Below are 15,776 nucleotides of genomic sequence, written 5' to 3'. Positions count from 1 at the left end.
ATACTGCTAATGACCTAGCAAGCATGTATATGATACCTTTTCCTCTTCCTATCTCACTTGAACTCCCACAATGCAGAGTTTCAAGGTAGCTGCTACCACCCATGAACTTTCTAAAGCTAGGGTTCTCAAATCTGAAAGGGGAAAATATAAAGTCCTGAATGTGGTTACCATAATGTATTTCCTTGTTAAGCAGAACAGTACTATGGAGCCTGTATATGACAATGTTTCACATTTAACTTTAAAAAGTTAATAGCTCTTTAAAGACAGATGTAAGAAAAGGCATTCAGACCATCAGGTCAGTGTCTAATTATTGGTCTGAATTCAACGTTAAACAGATATGAGTATCTGAACTCAGTCCTTCACTATACCTGTTAAGCTGTTATGTTAGTGCTGTCTTGCTATAGAATATACTGTTTAAAAAAAGAACAAATTGTGGCCAGTATTGATGCTAACACTGAAGACAGACCAGTGATGATCCATTTTTTCAACACATGTAACTCACCTCATACCCAGAGTGCAGTCCACCTTCATCACAATGCAGTTTGCAATGAAAATTTTACTTATTACTTTTTATTGAATGTAGATTAGACATATTGATCTGCATTCAGTCTGACAGATCCCAAAGTAGTGGCTTTTAGATTATGTCACAGTTAATATTGTATTAGGAGATTTAAAAATATTCTTTAAAATCTCCTATATTTTCATTCCTCTACACAAAAGAAGCTAATAATTCAGACCAAATATTGTGGCATTGTTCAAACAAAATTAGCCTGCAAACCAGGTCCCAATATAAAAAAAACAGAGAAAGTTCTTTCTATATATTTCTATAATTACCTTTAAAAAAAGCTTCCTCTTCGCAACTACACCAGAACCAAGGCAGCAATAGAACTACAGCTATACATTAACAGTGGGAGAAAGCCTGATTGATGGAGATGGCATTTACTTCCAAGTTATAGCAGACAGGATTACAATGTATGTGAAGTTAAGATCACAGTTCACTTGTTCAGCAATTATTTAATTCAATTTATATGCTGCTACATTAGCCCACACTTGGGCTCTCAATTCTACTGATTTCCAATTATCAATTGGAACTTTAGGAAATGCCAATTATTCTTACAGCAGAGATGATTAGGCTATGGGTTACACAGAGTTGCTTAACACATATATTAAGAAACTCCATTTTCACATTAATTCCTAAACAAAAGGGCAATAAAAGGCACAGAAACCAAGTCTAGTATGAAATCAATTTCTGGATCTCATTTTCTAGGGCCTAAATTATCAGTGTGAAACCTCTGTTCAAAGATGCAGTGAGACGGTTTTCTCCCCCATCTAACAGCTTAGAGTTCTTATTAATAATCCCAAGATACTGAGAAAATGGTCTATTGGCAAAGGCAGGTTGCTTACCTGTAAATGATGTTCTTCGAGTAGCCATCTGTGCAGTCACACATATGGGTGCTGCGTCCGCACAGTGCCTAGGCCGGAAGATTAAAAAGCTAACGGTTTTTGGCGGGAAAACTCCCCTCCCCCTTTGTGGTATGAATAGAGCAGAGTGTCCACCATTTTGTTCAGTCTTGAAGACCAAACGTTCACCCTCTACAGGTTAAGAATAAAATTAATTGCAAACGGCACTGAGCCCCAACGGTACCGATACAAAGTATAGTACGGTACCGAGAACAATATCCACTCACCGGCATATACCATCGGTACCGATGCAAATTACAGCGTGGTACCGAAGCAGTATGTACTGATGGACACCGAGTGGGGCCGGTGGGTGGGTTGTGTGACTGCACAGATGGCCACTTGAAGAACATCAGTTACAGGTAAGCAACCTGCCTTTCTTCGTTGTGGCCTCTGTGCATCACACATATGGGAGATTAGCAAGCTTACCCAACTCGGAGGAGGGAGGTGTCATCAGCGAAGAACGGACGAAAGAACAGCTCTGCCGAAAGAGCCATCCTGCCTGGCGAGTACATCAAGCCGATAGTGCTTGGCGAAAGTGCATGGCCCTGCCCACGTTGCAGCTTTACAGATATCTTGAAGTGGGACCCCAGCAGCAAAGGCGGACGAAGTTGCAACAGCTCGTGTAGCAACTCGGGGGTACAGGTAAGTCTATTTTTGATAGTTGATAGGCCAGGACAATAGTCTGGGTGATCCAGTGCGACAGCCTTTGAGGTGTGACTGGCAGTCCTTTGTCATGTTCGGAGTACTTAACAAAGAGTCTGTTCGTGCGATGGAGGGATTCCGTACGGGACCGATAGAAAGCCAGGCAGCGGCGAACATCAAGGGTGTGTAGAGCCCGCTCTATTGGATTTGACGGCGCTGGAAAGAAGGCTGGCAGAACGATATCTTGACTCAAGTGGAATGGTGTAGCCACTTTAGGAAGAAAGGAAGAATCCATACGAAGAACGACCTTTTCCTTATGGAAATTAAGATATGGAGGGTCTATGTGGAGAGCAGAAAGTTCACTTGCTCTCCGAGCTGATGTCACCACTATGAGGAAAGCTGTTTTCCAGGACACCAGGCATAGGTCGCCAGTTGCTCAAACGGAGATTTGGTAAGTGCTTGGAGTATGACCGAAAGGCTCCAGGTTGGCATAGGTGGGCTAATAGAAGGGTGTAAGTTCTGTAACCCCCGAAGGAAACGTCGAAGCAGAGGTTGAGAGAAAACTGAAATTGAGAGAAGTGCACCACAATAGTGTGAAATAGCGACTACATAAACTTTAATGGATGACGGTTTCAGTTCCAAATGATAAAGTTCCAGGAGAAATTGTAAAATATTGTCAACTGAGGCCATTCCAGGAGAAAAAGAATGGCGTTCTGCAAAGGAGGAGAATCTCTTCCATTTAGCCACATAAGAGTGACGAGTGGACGGTCTTAGAGCAGATGTGAGAATCGCCTGAATTTCCTGGTCAACAGTCGCTGGTAGCGAAACAGTTGTCGTCGAAACTGACCTAGGGGCCGTCAGTACAGTGGAGTGAATACAGTCCGGTAGAGGTTCAGATGTCATCAGTACCAACGCAGCAGAATGACTCAAGTGATCCGCCATGCTGTCAACCTCAAGGCAGTCAGATCTGGATGTCGGATCGCTCCGTTTTGCTGCGTTAATAGCTGAGGAATAGACGGGAGGCAAAGAAACGTCCCTTTGGATAGACGTAGAAGGGTGGCGAACCATGGTTGTCTCGGCCACCATGGGGTTATTATTATTCCCGTGGCATTCTCTTGAGATACTTTCACTATCACTTTCGTTAGAAGTGGAATTGGGGGAAATGCATAAAAGGCTATGTTGTCCCAGGGGATCATAAGGGCATCTCCCATCGATCCCGATCCTATGCCTGCCCTGGAACAGTATAGGGCACACACTCTGTTGTCGCAAGTGGCGAACAAGTCCAAGTCCGGATAGCCACACAGACGGAAGAGGTTGTGGCGTATTTGTCTGTCCATCTCCCATTCTCCCTTTCCTATGTGAAGGATGGATAGCAATATGAAAATAAGCATCCTTCAAATCTATTGAGGTGAACCAATCCTCTCTCTTCAGCAATGGAAAAATACTCTGTAAAGTGGTCATCCGAAACTTTTTTGTTTTGATGTATTTGTTAAGATTCCGTAAGTCCAAAATCAGACAAAGACCACCATCTCTTTTCGGGACTGTGAAGTATCTGGAGTAGAATCCGTGTAACCCCTCCAAGCGGGATAGGTGTCGAATCGTGCCCTTGCAAAGCAACTGAGAGACTTCTTCGCACAGTACCGAGGAAGAAGATGTAAATCGAATCGGACATGGTGGAGGGACGACATCGAATTCTATCCTATATCCGAACTGAATGACAGACAACACCCACCTATCAGATGTAATGGACTCCCAAATGGGGAGTCGGCCCTGAAGCTGGTCCCCAAAAGGGAGAGGGAAAGGTGGTATGGGAAGAGAGAGAATGGTTCACCCGGACCAACAACGTGGACGTTTGTCAGCGTCGAAGCGCCGCTGGCCCTGGGGGAAACGTTGCTGCGGCTGTTGTCTTCGCCGTTGCTGCCTTTGTTGGTAGTGTTGCTGAGGGTGGAATTGTGGATGGTAGGAGGAACGAGGCCCTTGCCACTTACGCCTCTGTTGAGGAAGCTCCATGCGGTGCACAGTCATACGCGATTCGTGTATCGCTTTTAACTTGCGGTCGGTTTTCTGATGGAGTAAACTGGTACCGTCGAATGGCATTTCCTCGATCCTCCGTTTCATCTCGTCGGGGAAATTGCAATTACGAAGCCATGCGTGTCGGCGCAGAGAGATGGCATTCACGAGAGCCCTTGAATTGGTATCTACATGATGTCGTGCAGAAGATAATTGCTGCACTGCTACCTGCATAGCTTCCTTGATGAATACCTTGGCAAGCTTGGCTTGGAGGTCTGGAAGGGAGGAAGCAATGTTATCCAGTTTTTGCATAATAAAATACTGGTAACGTGCCAGTGTTCTTTCATAGTTCGATATGCATACACCGAGTCCAGATGCCGCATAGACTCGGCGGGCAAGCATATCGATCTTCCTCCCTTGTCACGAAGGGCTGTGTGTCCCCTGGACTCCCTGCCCTGGGAGAATTTGACGGCAACAGAGTTCGGTCGTGGATGGCGAATCAGGAACGGAATGTCGTCCTCCCAAACTCTGTACATGGCCTCATACCGATGGGAGTTCGCTTGCGGTTGGGCCGGTTGATCCCAGGGTTGGACCATAGCCTGCCAAAGTGTGGTAATAAGCGGCAGGACTATGGCTGCGGACTGTTCTCCCCTCACGACATCATAGAAGCGATCCGTGGATGGGCCCGGCTGTTGACTAGCCTCAATTTCTAGTGAACGGACGAGGCGGAACATGAGCTCCATAAAAGAGACATGTGGCTCATCGGGCAACGCAGATTCTTGGGAGGCGACTGCTACATCGGGGGATGTAGAGTCAACCTCGGATTCGTCCAAATCCGAATAATAAAGTGGACGGTCACTCGAAGACGAAGTTTCTGGGGAGGTTGGACGTCCCCTCTCCACATGCCTGGCCGTCGAAGGCGAATCTCTTGGGTCCGATGGAGACGCACGATCCCAAGGGTAGTATGAATAAGATTGATAGCCACCTCAGTCTGGGAAGTCACCATATCCGTGCATTCTCCAATCGTCACCCCGGTGTTCAAATGAGTGGCTGTGGCGCCTTGGAGGTGAAGGTGACTCCACAGGTGGCTCAGTCGTGGGCACTGGAGTCAGAGACCGTTCCCTTGGTGGGGAGTCTCTAATCTCGCCATCAGTGATAGACTCCCAAAGCGGCTCCTCCACTTGTTGGGGCGGCACGCTCTCGGGCCGAATGAGAAGCCTGGGGGATCCCAGCGGTGTCACCTGCACAGTGCGTTGCAGGGCCGGTCCCGAAGGGGTCGGTACCGTAGCAGCGGACGGTACGGAAAAACCCGATGAACCCGAGCCCCAGTGTTTGGGGCGATCGGGTTTCTTGGTCTTGTGAACGGGTTTATCTGCCTTCTCCTTCCTCGGTACTTTACGAGCGGAAGGCTTATCCGAACCCGTGTGCTTGCGCTTCTCCCGTTTTTTGGCTGGGGAAGAAGGTGGCACCTGGGTCTCCGCTGGAGTAGTGCCTTCAGCCGAAGGGCGCCGAGGAGGAGCAGTGGAAGCAGGACGCTTCGAAGGAGCGCTCACAGTTGAGGCCGAGCGTGGAGGAGGCGGTGCGGCTGAAGAGGAACCAGGCTGTAAGAGCAGTTGGTCCGATTGCATCAAGGCCTGGTCCCAGAGGAGCTTGCGGAGACGGTGCTCCCTGTTCTTCTGCGCTTGCTTGGTAAAGGCCAAGCAATGGCCGCACTTGTCAGTTTTATGCCCCTCACCAAGGCAGAGAAGGCATAGATCATGCGGATCCGCAGGTGACTTTTTGGATCCGCATGCAGTGCCTTTGCAAAAGGCTGCTCGCTGCGCCATTGCAGAAAAAGAAGAAAAGATGACAGAATAGAGGGTAAGATAATATTTTTGGGTTTTTTTGGGGTTTTTTTGGAATAGAAGAAAAAGAGAGAGGGATATACAAACTTGGAATATAAACTTGGACTATAAGAATTAGTTAAAGAAGGGATAAAGGCAAAAGGAACAGTAAGGACTCAAAGATCTTAGCGAGGGCGTTAACAGGCACGAGGCACAGTGAATGGCGGTCGCAAAGACTGAACAAAATGGCAGACACTCCGCTCTATTTATACCACGAAGGGGGAGGGGAGCGAAGTTTTCCTGCCAAAAACTGTTAGCTTTTTAATCTTTCGGCCTAGGCACTGCGCGGGCGCAGCACCCATATGTGTGATGCACAGAGGCCACGATGAAGAATGTAAACTTGCTAGACACAAAAGACTGCACTATAAAATTAAGAACACTCAGTTCAATAGGACTAATTCCCTGATAAATGTATGCAGATTTGTAGCCTTACTTAAGTCACCTTTGTCTTGGATATAAAACTTTTATGCAAAATTATAAGCCAATATATAAGAGGTATATTTAAATTCACATCTTAAATGGTTGCACATACTCATCCATATTAGTGCTTTGAAAATGTAGAATTGCATCTAGCACTGATATACTATTTTTTTAAGCATAACAAACAGATACATAGCATTTTCACATTCTGCCAAGAATTCTGAATGCTAAGGAATATCAGAGTTTTTCTCTGGAGTCAGAGAAGATTTGAAGGAATCATGAAAACCAGTCAAACCATTTTGCACAACTGATGATACCAGTCACCATAATTCTTGATACATGCCTTGTCCACTACAATTTGCTTTCAAAATAGCAAAAAGGATAATACTTATAGCAACACTCCATCCTTAATAGCAAGGGTGCTTGAGATAGGATTATAAAACACTTTGCTATAGCAGCAGATGAAAGGGATTTTTGTTTCCTAACTCCACAACATACCTGTGTTTTAAGAAAAAAACCCCTCTATCTATGGTTGTAGCAGAAGGTATACTACTTCCAAGGTAATGCATTCATCACAAATTGCCTTGTGTTAAGAATCAACTTTACCCACACATTTCAACTTGGTGCACATACAAAAACATTTCCAGGCAGTAGCTTAATTGCTTAAGCAACTGAGCATGCATGGACTAGACATTCTTGAGTGCACACCTACGTGGGTAGATTCTCTCCATTTTAAAACAACTTGTATGCTCCCTGCAGCTTTAAAACTGGATCACTATTGGCAAGAAATTTTCATGATACTTTCCTAAACCTACAACTGAAGGGGTTGTAGAAATATAAATACTATTCAGAAAAAAAAAATATCTTAATGGGGGCGGGGGGATAAACACATGAAGAACAAGCATTGTTCAGTGTTTAGGAGTGGAAAGATGGAAACACAGGGAGGAAAGCAAATGGAATATAGTATCCTGGCAAAGGCCATGAGTATCTAGACAATTCCAAACTAGAAAGCATTGTTGTAGCTCTTAATTGACAAACCAGGCATAGGGAACTTCCTGCCTGCAGTGGTTACTCATCCAGTCCACTAACCTTTCTAAGTGGCAGCCCCTCTCCTCTGAGAAAAGTTCTTACTGCTCTCAGTGCTGGGGCAGGGAAGGGCTCATCTCTGGTCTGCTAGACAGTCAAGGTAAGCCTTTTCTCTGCTCAGTGCTGGGCTGGGAAAATGCCATCCCACTGATCTACATGGATCAGCTGAGGGGCTAGAAGGTGTGCACCTGTATTCATGAGAATGTTTCTGTGCACAAGCCAGTGGCCTCAGCCACTACTGGCATAAAACCTGAAGTGTTCACCAAGGGCCAATTGGTACATTGGGCTGAAAATGATTCCCCACTAATGTGTTAAACTATAATGTGCTCACTTCTTAACCAATAATTATACAAAGCTTCTGAAATACACACCCAACATCAATTAGTCTGTATTTCCCTTAGCCTTTTCAAGCAATGGATGATGAGACGGTTACTATAACCTAAGAACAAACCTATGAAAAGAAGATTATATCAAAATAACTTTGAAGAAAAATCTGATAAAATACTAGCATCTGCACTAACAAGTGGAGCCATTTTTGACATTAACAGTTTAAAGTAATTTATATGCATCTGTACACAGAATCTCAAGTCATCATGGAATGTGGGGAAAAAATCTGACTCAGATCACCAGCATTTGAGTAAAAGCATGTGTTCCCTCAAGGAAGCAAACTGAAATCCCTGACACATTGAAATATATACACTGACCCCTTTTCTACAGATGCCTGTCTAAACCTTCTACAATAAAAGATTACACAGAGCTGCACAGCTGTGTAAGGAGAATGATCTACTTCAGAGGTTTAGTGTGAAATCCAAGTATACCTACTCAGAAGTAAGTCTCATTAAGTTCGATGGAGTTTACTCCCAGATAAGTGTGCACAACATTGGCACCTTATACACTAAAGCATACTGAGGTGCATCTGGTACTGTTAAAAATTCAAACTTGAGCATTCTGTAGTATTGTTTGCATACTACTTATTTATGGCATGTTTAGCAACAAGTAACAGCTCTTTGGACAGTTCATAAAATATTACTTGGAATGCCTGACTCATCAAATAGAATACTAAACTGTACAGTGTTCAATCCCTCTAATGATCTCTTTAAGTTTACACTTGTTATCCTTGTAACTCAATGATCCCTTCTGTACCCACGAGTTAATTATATTTAAAGTGTTGTTAATCTCTCACAAACTACAACATATTATATAGTTGATGTGTTTCACTGTATGAAACTTGCTATCATTCTATTCAAGAATATTCTTAATGATTGCAAAATTAAGATAATTTCTTTTATGGGGTCAATTTCTGCATTTGCAGATATGTACATCTGCAGAATTTATCATCAAAGGTTCTTTTCAGTTCTAGAGGCTGTAGATACCATAACAGATGCTGGCCTAATTTTTGAAATCCTAACTTAACTCAAGATTTCTCATTCAAACAGAGCACTGAAATTTCCTTAACAATCTACTTTGCTATTTATCTACCTTGTCTTTACTTAACAAAAACAAAAACCTCTAGATCAGAGATCAAGTTTAATCCCTAATCACTGTTATCTATTGGCAAATGAAAAAGTACTTATGATGCATGTATGGATATTGTAAAATCCACTGCATCTACAAGTTGCAGATTGTCAGGACTCTTTTCTTCCATCATCTGCTCACTGATGAAACCAAATTTTGCACAAATCCTTTCATAAGCAAACTTTCAAGTTCCTAAAAATGCGCAAATTCCCCCAAACAATGCAAATTGATGAAAATGCATATTTTCACACTTTTAATCCATGGGGGGAAGCATATTTTCCTATGACTAACTTTGTGTAAAATTACAGAAAACTGAAATACAGTCTGCAAGTCCACATGACTAAGAAAATGCTGGTCTGCTTTGGAAAATGTGGGTCAGATTCATAGAAATTTTAATTCATTTGAATCCTTTGTAAATTTCTCCAACATCCATAAAGGTGGATCACCTTCCCCCGTATAGCCCCATGTGATCACTAGTTATCCATGGCTTTGTTTGTTGTACTAGAGACCTGAAGATCGGCCTCTAGTGACAACCCTGAATCAGACTTTATCTGCACTGGTACCCCCTTGCTGAATTGCCCTTCCCATTGGGATACAGGAGACTCCCAACTGCAATGTGCTTTAAGCACTGGTTAAAGACCTCTCTTCACCTGGGACTGCTTCCAATGGGGCAAAGCTCAAGGAAACAGGTTTCAGGTTGGATGTCAGGAAGTAATTCCTGACAGTCAGAACCCCTAGGACATGGGTCCTCAAGCTACGGACCGCTGGACGGATCCGGCCCAGCATGCCCTTTCATCTGGCCCGTACTGCTGTCCGCTACCCCCACAGGAGGCAGTGGCTTGCTCACTCAGAGATGGTTTTGGACTCATTGGGAGATTTCCCAACGAGTTCAAAACCATCTCCGAGCAAGCAAGCTGCTGCCGCAGCCTGCCTCCCCCGCCACGTGCGCTCGCCGGTGGTTTGCTCTTGAATTCGCTGGGAGATCTCCGAGCGAGCGAGTCGCTGCCACGCATGCCCAACGCCACCTCGCGCATACCCGGCAACAGCCACCGCCTTTCAACTGGCCCCCTATTGAAAAAGTTTGAGGACCCCTGCCCTAGGATATTAAATGGACTACCACAACAGGTGGTGGAGGTCCCATGAGTGGGGTGTCCAAGGAAAAATTAGACAACCACATGTTGGGTATTAAATGAATGGAACTGGCTAGACCTGGGGATCAGACTAGATGGCCCAGGAGACCCTTTCTGACTTGCTATGTTTCTATGTATCTCTAACTGCTGCCCAGTTTGTTAACTTGTTAATTATTTTACATTATAATCCCTTATTCTAAATCACTACAAGTTTTAAGATGTGAGAGCTTTTACCATAAAGGAAGTCTAAAAATAATATTGAATAAATACAACAAGCTATACAATGATTAAATAAATACATATTTATTAGATGCATTGCCATAGATCTGTAACTTGAATAGGCCTTTAATAATGCATAGTCTGAGAAGGGTATTTCACTGGAATAGTATCTAGGTCACGATCTAGAATGTGCTTAATGAAACACTGCTAAAACAGCTCAAATTTGCTTTTATTCACTTTTTCTTCATTCCTAACTAAATCAAGGCTAGCACTTCAGAAGCTGAGAAATTTTAACAGGAAAAACAATTTAAGAAAGGTCAAATGGAATTTTTTACAGTTTCTTATAAACTAAGGTAAAGTCTGCTGTCAGCTGTTATTCTATCTGCTACCTTGGGTAGATGATAGTAAGAGCGCCTGCATAGCAGCTTTTTTCTGGCTGATAATTCCTTTGGATAAGCAGACAGTTGGTAGCTGTCTTATTTCACCTGACACACCATTTAGATAAGTTTCAATTGAGACTTTTGAAACAAAACACCAATTCCCCAGGGCTGGAAACTTTTCCTTTTGATTTCCTCTAAGACTTGAAGTAGTAGTAAATATAAGAACAAACCACATGAACTATTGTGAATTCCACATATTTGCTTCTATTGTCTATCATGGTCATGTTATTTAAGAAAATACGTAAGTGAAAAAGGAATAAAAGTTAAGATAAAATTAAAACACAAGAGAATACAATATATTAAACAACCAATGAAGAAAGATGACAAATGTATTAATTGTAATATTACAATTTTTAGCTCACAAAATTGAAAACTAGAAAACTGCAGAAAGTGATTAGAACTTTAATCCTAAAAGTGAAACACCTGTATGATGTTACAACTGAATATCATGGGCCAGGCAGTTTTATCCTACTAACAAGATGATTCTATGTAGATTTAAGCATGCCTAAGCCCGAAGCATGCCGGTGGTGCTGTGGCACAACTGGACAGCATACAAGTGTTTTAAAATAAAACTTTCAACTGACCACAAGGTTTGCCTAATTTTATATACATCTTTACTGTGTGCTCCAGGTTACTAATTTCACTGGGCTATTCTTACATATCAGGGTTGCAGTTAAATCAATAAAGAGGTGAATACCTTTAGTTGTATATTTTTGCAGTCTATAAAAACGTTTGGATTTTTTATTGCTCCTGGAGGGTCACATTGCTGCTGTGCCCAGAGGTGCTTTTGATCATCTTTGAATGTCAACTGCAGCTGCTTCTAGAAGATGACAATCTGGCTACTTGCTTTAGTGAAATACAGACTGTCTGCCTTTGAAAAAATGCCTAGTACCCATAGCTGACAGAATGCTGCCAAACTTTGTACTGGGGGAAGTAATTCCGAGCACATTACTTCAATATTCAGTCATCACATGCTCCCATTATGTATCCAGGCCCAAATCAAAAGTACTGGTGAATATTATTAAATTTGCGTGTATATACGCTATATTCACATATAGTACCAACTTCATACATTGCAGTCTATAAAAAAATGGGAGGACAGTTTCATATGGTTTAAAACCAGCCTGAAGGGAGACAACAGAAGTACAAGAAATAGTGGCAGAAGTAAAGAACATGTAGTGATTTCAGGTACATGTACTTAGGCTAGATAGGGCAAGAGATCTGTTGGCAGTTCTAACAATTTCACTGAAAAGAAGCATTTTGAGGAAGCCTCTAAGAGAAATAATGGAGGAGGTCTGAGGGTCCATTCCAGGCATAACAGACAGCAAGAAAGAAAATGCTGTCATTTTGGGGAGCTGGAAACTTTTGGATAGCTGAAAGTAGCAGAACTAGACAAGTAAAGGTCATAGGTAAGGCTGAGCTAGGATATAATAACAATGAAATAAGCAGAGGGGAAGTCAATTAAGGGTTCTGAAGTGAAGAAGAAAAGCTTGTGCAGGATCTTGCACACAACAGAAAGCTGGTAAAGGGATTTTAAGGTCAGAGTGCTGAGATAAGTGATTGATTCTGGGAAGCAGAATTTTAGATAGACATAAGTGAAACAGAGTGAAAAAGCAAATGACCAGAAAGGCAAGCATGGTAGCAATCAAGGCAAGTGATTATCAGCACTTGAGCCAGAGCTTTGCTGAGGGAACAGAAAGAAAGATCCTTATTTTGGTAATGTTGTAAAATGAGAACTGGTATAGCCAGGCAAATGAGTAAATATTAGAGGAAAGAATACAAGTATCATAACTGATGATAATGTAACTTTTGCTTTCCTGTCTCCTTTGTACAACATCTCCCCCAATCCACTTATGAAGGAAAAAAAAAGATCTATTTTTATAGTCTGGCGCATTGGCATTTTGGACTGTTCCCAACTGTTCTTTTCGGAACTTTACAAATAAATGCCAAATACATGATTTCAGCACTTTCTTCATTAAAATAAGACAGAATGAATAAAGAATCCATTAGATACATCTGCTCATGGATGAGTGTACATTGCAATCTAAGAAACAACCCCAATGATTTTCACCACCATCTAAGAATCTAGAAACTGTTTGCTCCAAAACATTATAGGGACTTCTAATATTGTAGCTCACACTTAAAAAGTAACAGGATTAACATTTTGCCTATGCAACTCAATTGTCAAATTGTTGCACATTAATATGACATTATTCCTGATTTAGGGTAAATTACATTGATGTCATTGCACCTAGATAAGAAAAATTTCATGCCCCAGAATGCAAGAACTTGCAAACAACTCATCTTGCTTGATAACATATATTTGAACTGTACTTTTTACCTGTTTTCTCCCTGCTTGTTGTTTGAAGGTGGAGGATGCAGCACAGTTTGATTCCCTTCCATCTCCACAATGCACTTTGTATTCAGCTCAAGCTCTGGGACATAACACAACAGGGGACATCAGAACATTCCCTTACAGACTGATGTATACTTTGTCCCTAGCTAGCAAGGCCTTTCCAGCGGTTTTTCCCCCTTGTGTTCAGAAAATAACTCCCATTTGCTGCTAGGAGTATAGGAAATGATATGGACGTTGTGCCCCCCCCAAAAGAAAAAAAAGAAAGCATGGGACAAAAAATTGGAGACCTACAGAACTGACAAAAGTTCTCTACTAGTGAGGTAATATGTGGTTTCAGAACCACAGGAGGCACATGTACACCTTTCTGAACAGTTCCCCCATCCGTTGCAACCTAATTCAATGCCTAGAATCCATGTTGCCTCATGCCATATACACAGGATCAAGCTGTTGCATAGCATGCATCCCAATTCCATATTAATACATCACTATTGTAGGGTTAAAATTCCCCTTTGTACACCACTGTGCACCAAAGGAGTGAGCCTGCTCTCTTGTTTGAACCCCTGTGATTGTGTCTATGGCAGAGGGGTCACAGGACATGACAGGAATAACCAAGCCACAGCAAGCTATTTTGAATGTGTGCCCTAAGAACTAAAAAGATGCCACGAAAAACATTTCAGAGTACAGTCTCTAATATTAAGAGCTTGTATTACCAGTCTCCGATGGAGGAAGTGGGATAAATGGGTGGCAAGAGAGCTACAGGTTGGTAGGTTAGCTAGAAAAAATCACCTCAGGGAATCAGTTAGCCTTCCCAGCCAACAAGCAAGAAAATGATTTTTTTCTCTTAAGAGGCAGCTTTGAAAGAAGCAACTGGGTTTGTCCTGAGCTCCACACCCCTCATAAAGGAAAAGGGAGGCTGCGCTCCAGCGAGAGAGAGATTAGATCCTCACTTTATTACCGTAGGTTTGCACCCAAACCAAGCCAAGATGTTCCCTAGCTGCGGAGGCAAACTTTATGGAAGTCAGACGACACACTTCCTTGCCTCGCGCAAAAGAAAAAAAAAGGGGGTAAATCACTGCAATTCTTAATTCTTCCTTCTCCAAACCTAACTATTCTGCAACAAGTTAGCCAGAAAAGAAAAGCTGGGGCGAGAAATATAACGGATTAAAATTGGGTCAGTTAGGGAACGTTAGGCGTAATAAGAATGCCAATAACAGCAGCAATAATTTCATATTACCTCTCCTGTTCATGGGCCGGACTCTAACGGCCACTTTCACCTTAGTATCCGACATCTTCCCGGCGGCAGGGGCAACGTGGGGGCCCCACCGCCCCCAGCAGCGAACGTGACTCCCGAGCCTCCTTGCTTCGCACCGCCAGGGGCACAACCCTCGAGCCGCCTCTCCCCAGGGGCCACCCGCGGGACAAAGTCGGCGTCTCAAGGCAGTAGCAGCAAGCCGCGGGGACTCTCCCACAGTCGCGCTGCCAACGGAGAAAGCGCAGCGCTGAGGTCCATCTCGGGCCGGTGGGGAAAAGCGGAGCCAGCGAGCCGCCGAAAGAAGAGTCGACGCCGAATGGCTGGAGAACAGTGACCGAAGGAAAGCGTCCAAAAGGCGCGGCGGAGGCGCTACTCGCTTCGGCCTCGCTTGCGCGAGAAGCCCCGCTGCCCTTTCCCCCAGCCCAGCGCCGCCGCCTCCTGCTGCCGCTGCCGCCGCCACCTCCCCATCCCAAGCGCCATCTTCCAGCCCCGCAGCGGCGGCAACTCCTTCGTCTCTTTAGCTACTCAGTCTCTGCTGAGATTCCAGGGTCGGTCACACAGTCAGGGCGAGGGGGAGTCGGTAAAACGACGGAGCGAGCCGAGTGACTTCGGCACTGAGAGCTGGGAAGGAACAACGTACACAGCCGACGCGGAGCGACGCGCCGAACAGTCATGCGCGGGATCCCTTCACGCCGTCTGCCTGCCCGGACGGTAGAGGAGCCGTCGCGTTCGCGCAAGCGCAGACGGATGCGGCGAGGGGCAAAGTGGGAGAGCCGCATCGATCTCTCTTGCCCCCGCCCTTGCGATTTTGTAGCGATGGATGCGAGAGTCAAGTGGAAGAACGAGGCGGGGGCTGATGAAAAGCGCACACAGACATACTGGGCAGCAAAGTGAAGTTTAAGGCAGAAGGAGGTGGCTGAAGTCCTAATGAGGCAGCATGACTTGGCGGACGGTTGGAAACGGCGAGAAAGGAGAATGTTGTTTAGGCAGGGAGCGATGTGTTGGAATGGCAGGAGCACTGCCCATTTTAAGGAAGATTGTACAGGGTTGAATGGTAAAATTATAGCAGTCCCAGGATTCTCCGTTCCACGGAGCGAAGACAGACGCATGCTTTTCTTTGAGCCCGATGACTCACCAGGGATTAATAATGATATTTGACATTAATAAAGCGTTCTAGGGCAATAGTCCAACTTTTTTCGAAATCATGGAACCACCTTTAGCCCCAATCCGCAACGCAGAAACCATTTTAAAACACGCTAACGTCTTGTTTTTCTTCACTCTCCCCTCCTTTCCGCTTTCCTTCTGTTTCCCGTCCCCACCCCACCGTTCCTCTGTGTGGGTGGCGTGTGTTTTCTTAACTTA

At 44.0% G+C, this 15,776-nt stretch overlaps 1 protein-coding gene across 10 annotated transcripts in view; it reads right to left on the bottom strand.

Annotated features, from left to right (window-relative positions):
* The window catches only part of KIF13A (kinesin family member 13A), a 126,201-nt gene extending 111,131 nt beyond the window's left edge, over positions 1 to 15,070 (bottom strand). For 9 of the 10 annotated variants that reach the window (XR_006414376.1, XR_006414375.1, XR_006414374.1 and 6 more), the window contains exons 1-2: positions 14,397 to 15,070; positions 13,148 to 13,241 (exon numbers count right to left, since the gene is read on the bottom strand). Coding sequence is in view for 7 of the 10 variants with exons in the window: in XM_044426688.1 (XP_044282623.1) it covers positions 13,148 to 13,241; positions 14,397 to 14,451 (149 nt within the window). In the remaining 3 variants the exon portion in view is untranslated. The remainder of the gene's footprint in view (positions 1 to 13,147; positions 13,242 to 14,396) is intronic. The other variant, XM_044426693.1, reaches the window with a different exon arrangement.
* Positions 15,071 to 15,776: the final 706 nt, after the last annotated feature.

Source organism: Varanus komodoensis, unplaced genomic scaffold (assembly GCF_004798865.1).
Source record: "Varanus komodoensis strain SLA01 unplaced genomic scaffold, ASM479886v1 scaffold17, whole genome shotgun sequence".
NCBI lineage: Eukaryota > Metazoa > Chordata > Lepidosauria > Squamata > Varanidae > Varanus > Varanus komodoensis.
The sequence above is the reverse complement of the archived record's forward strand: the minus strand, read 5'-3'. Positions and strand labels throughout refer to the sequence as shown.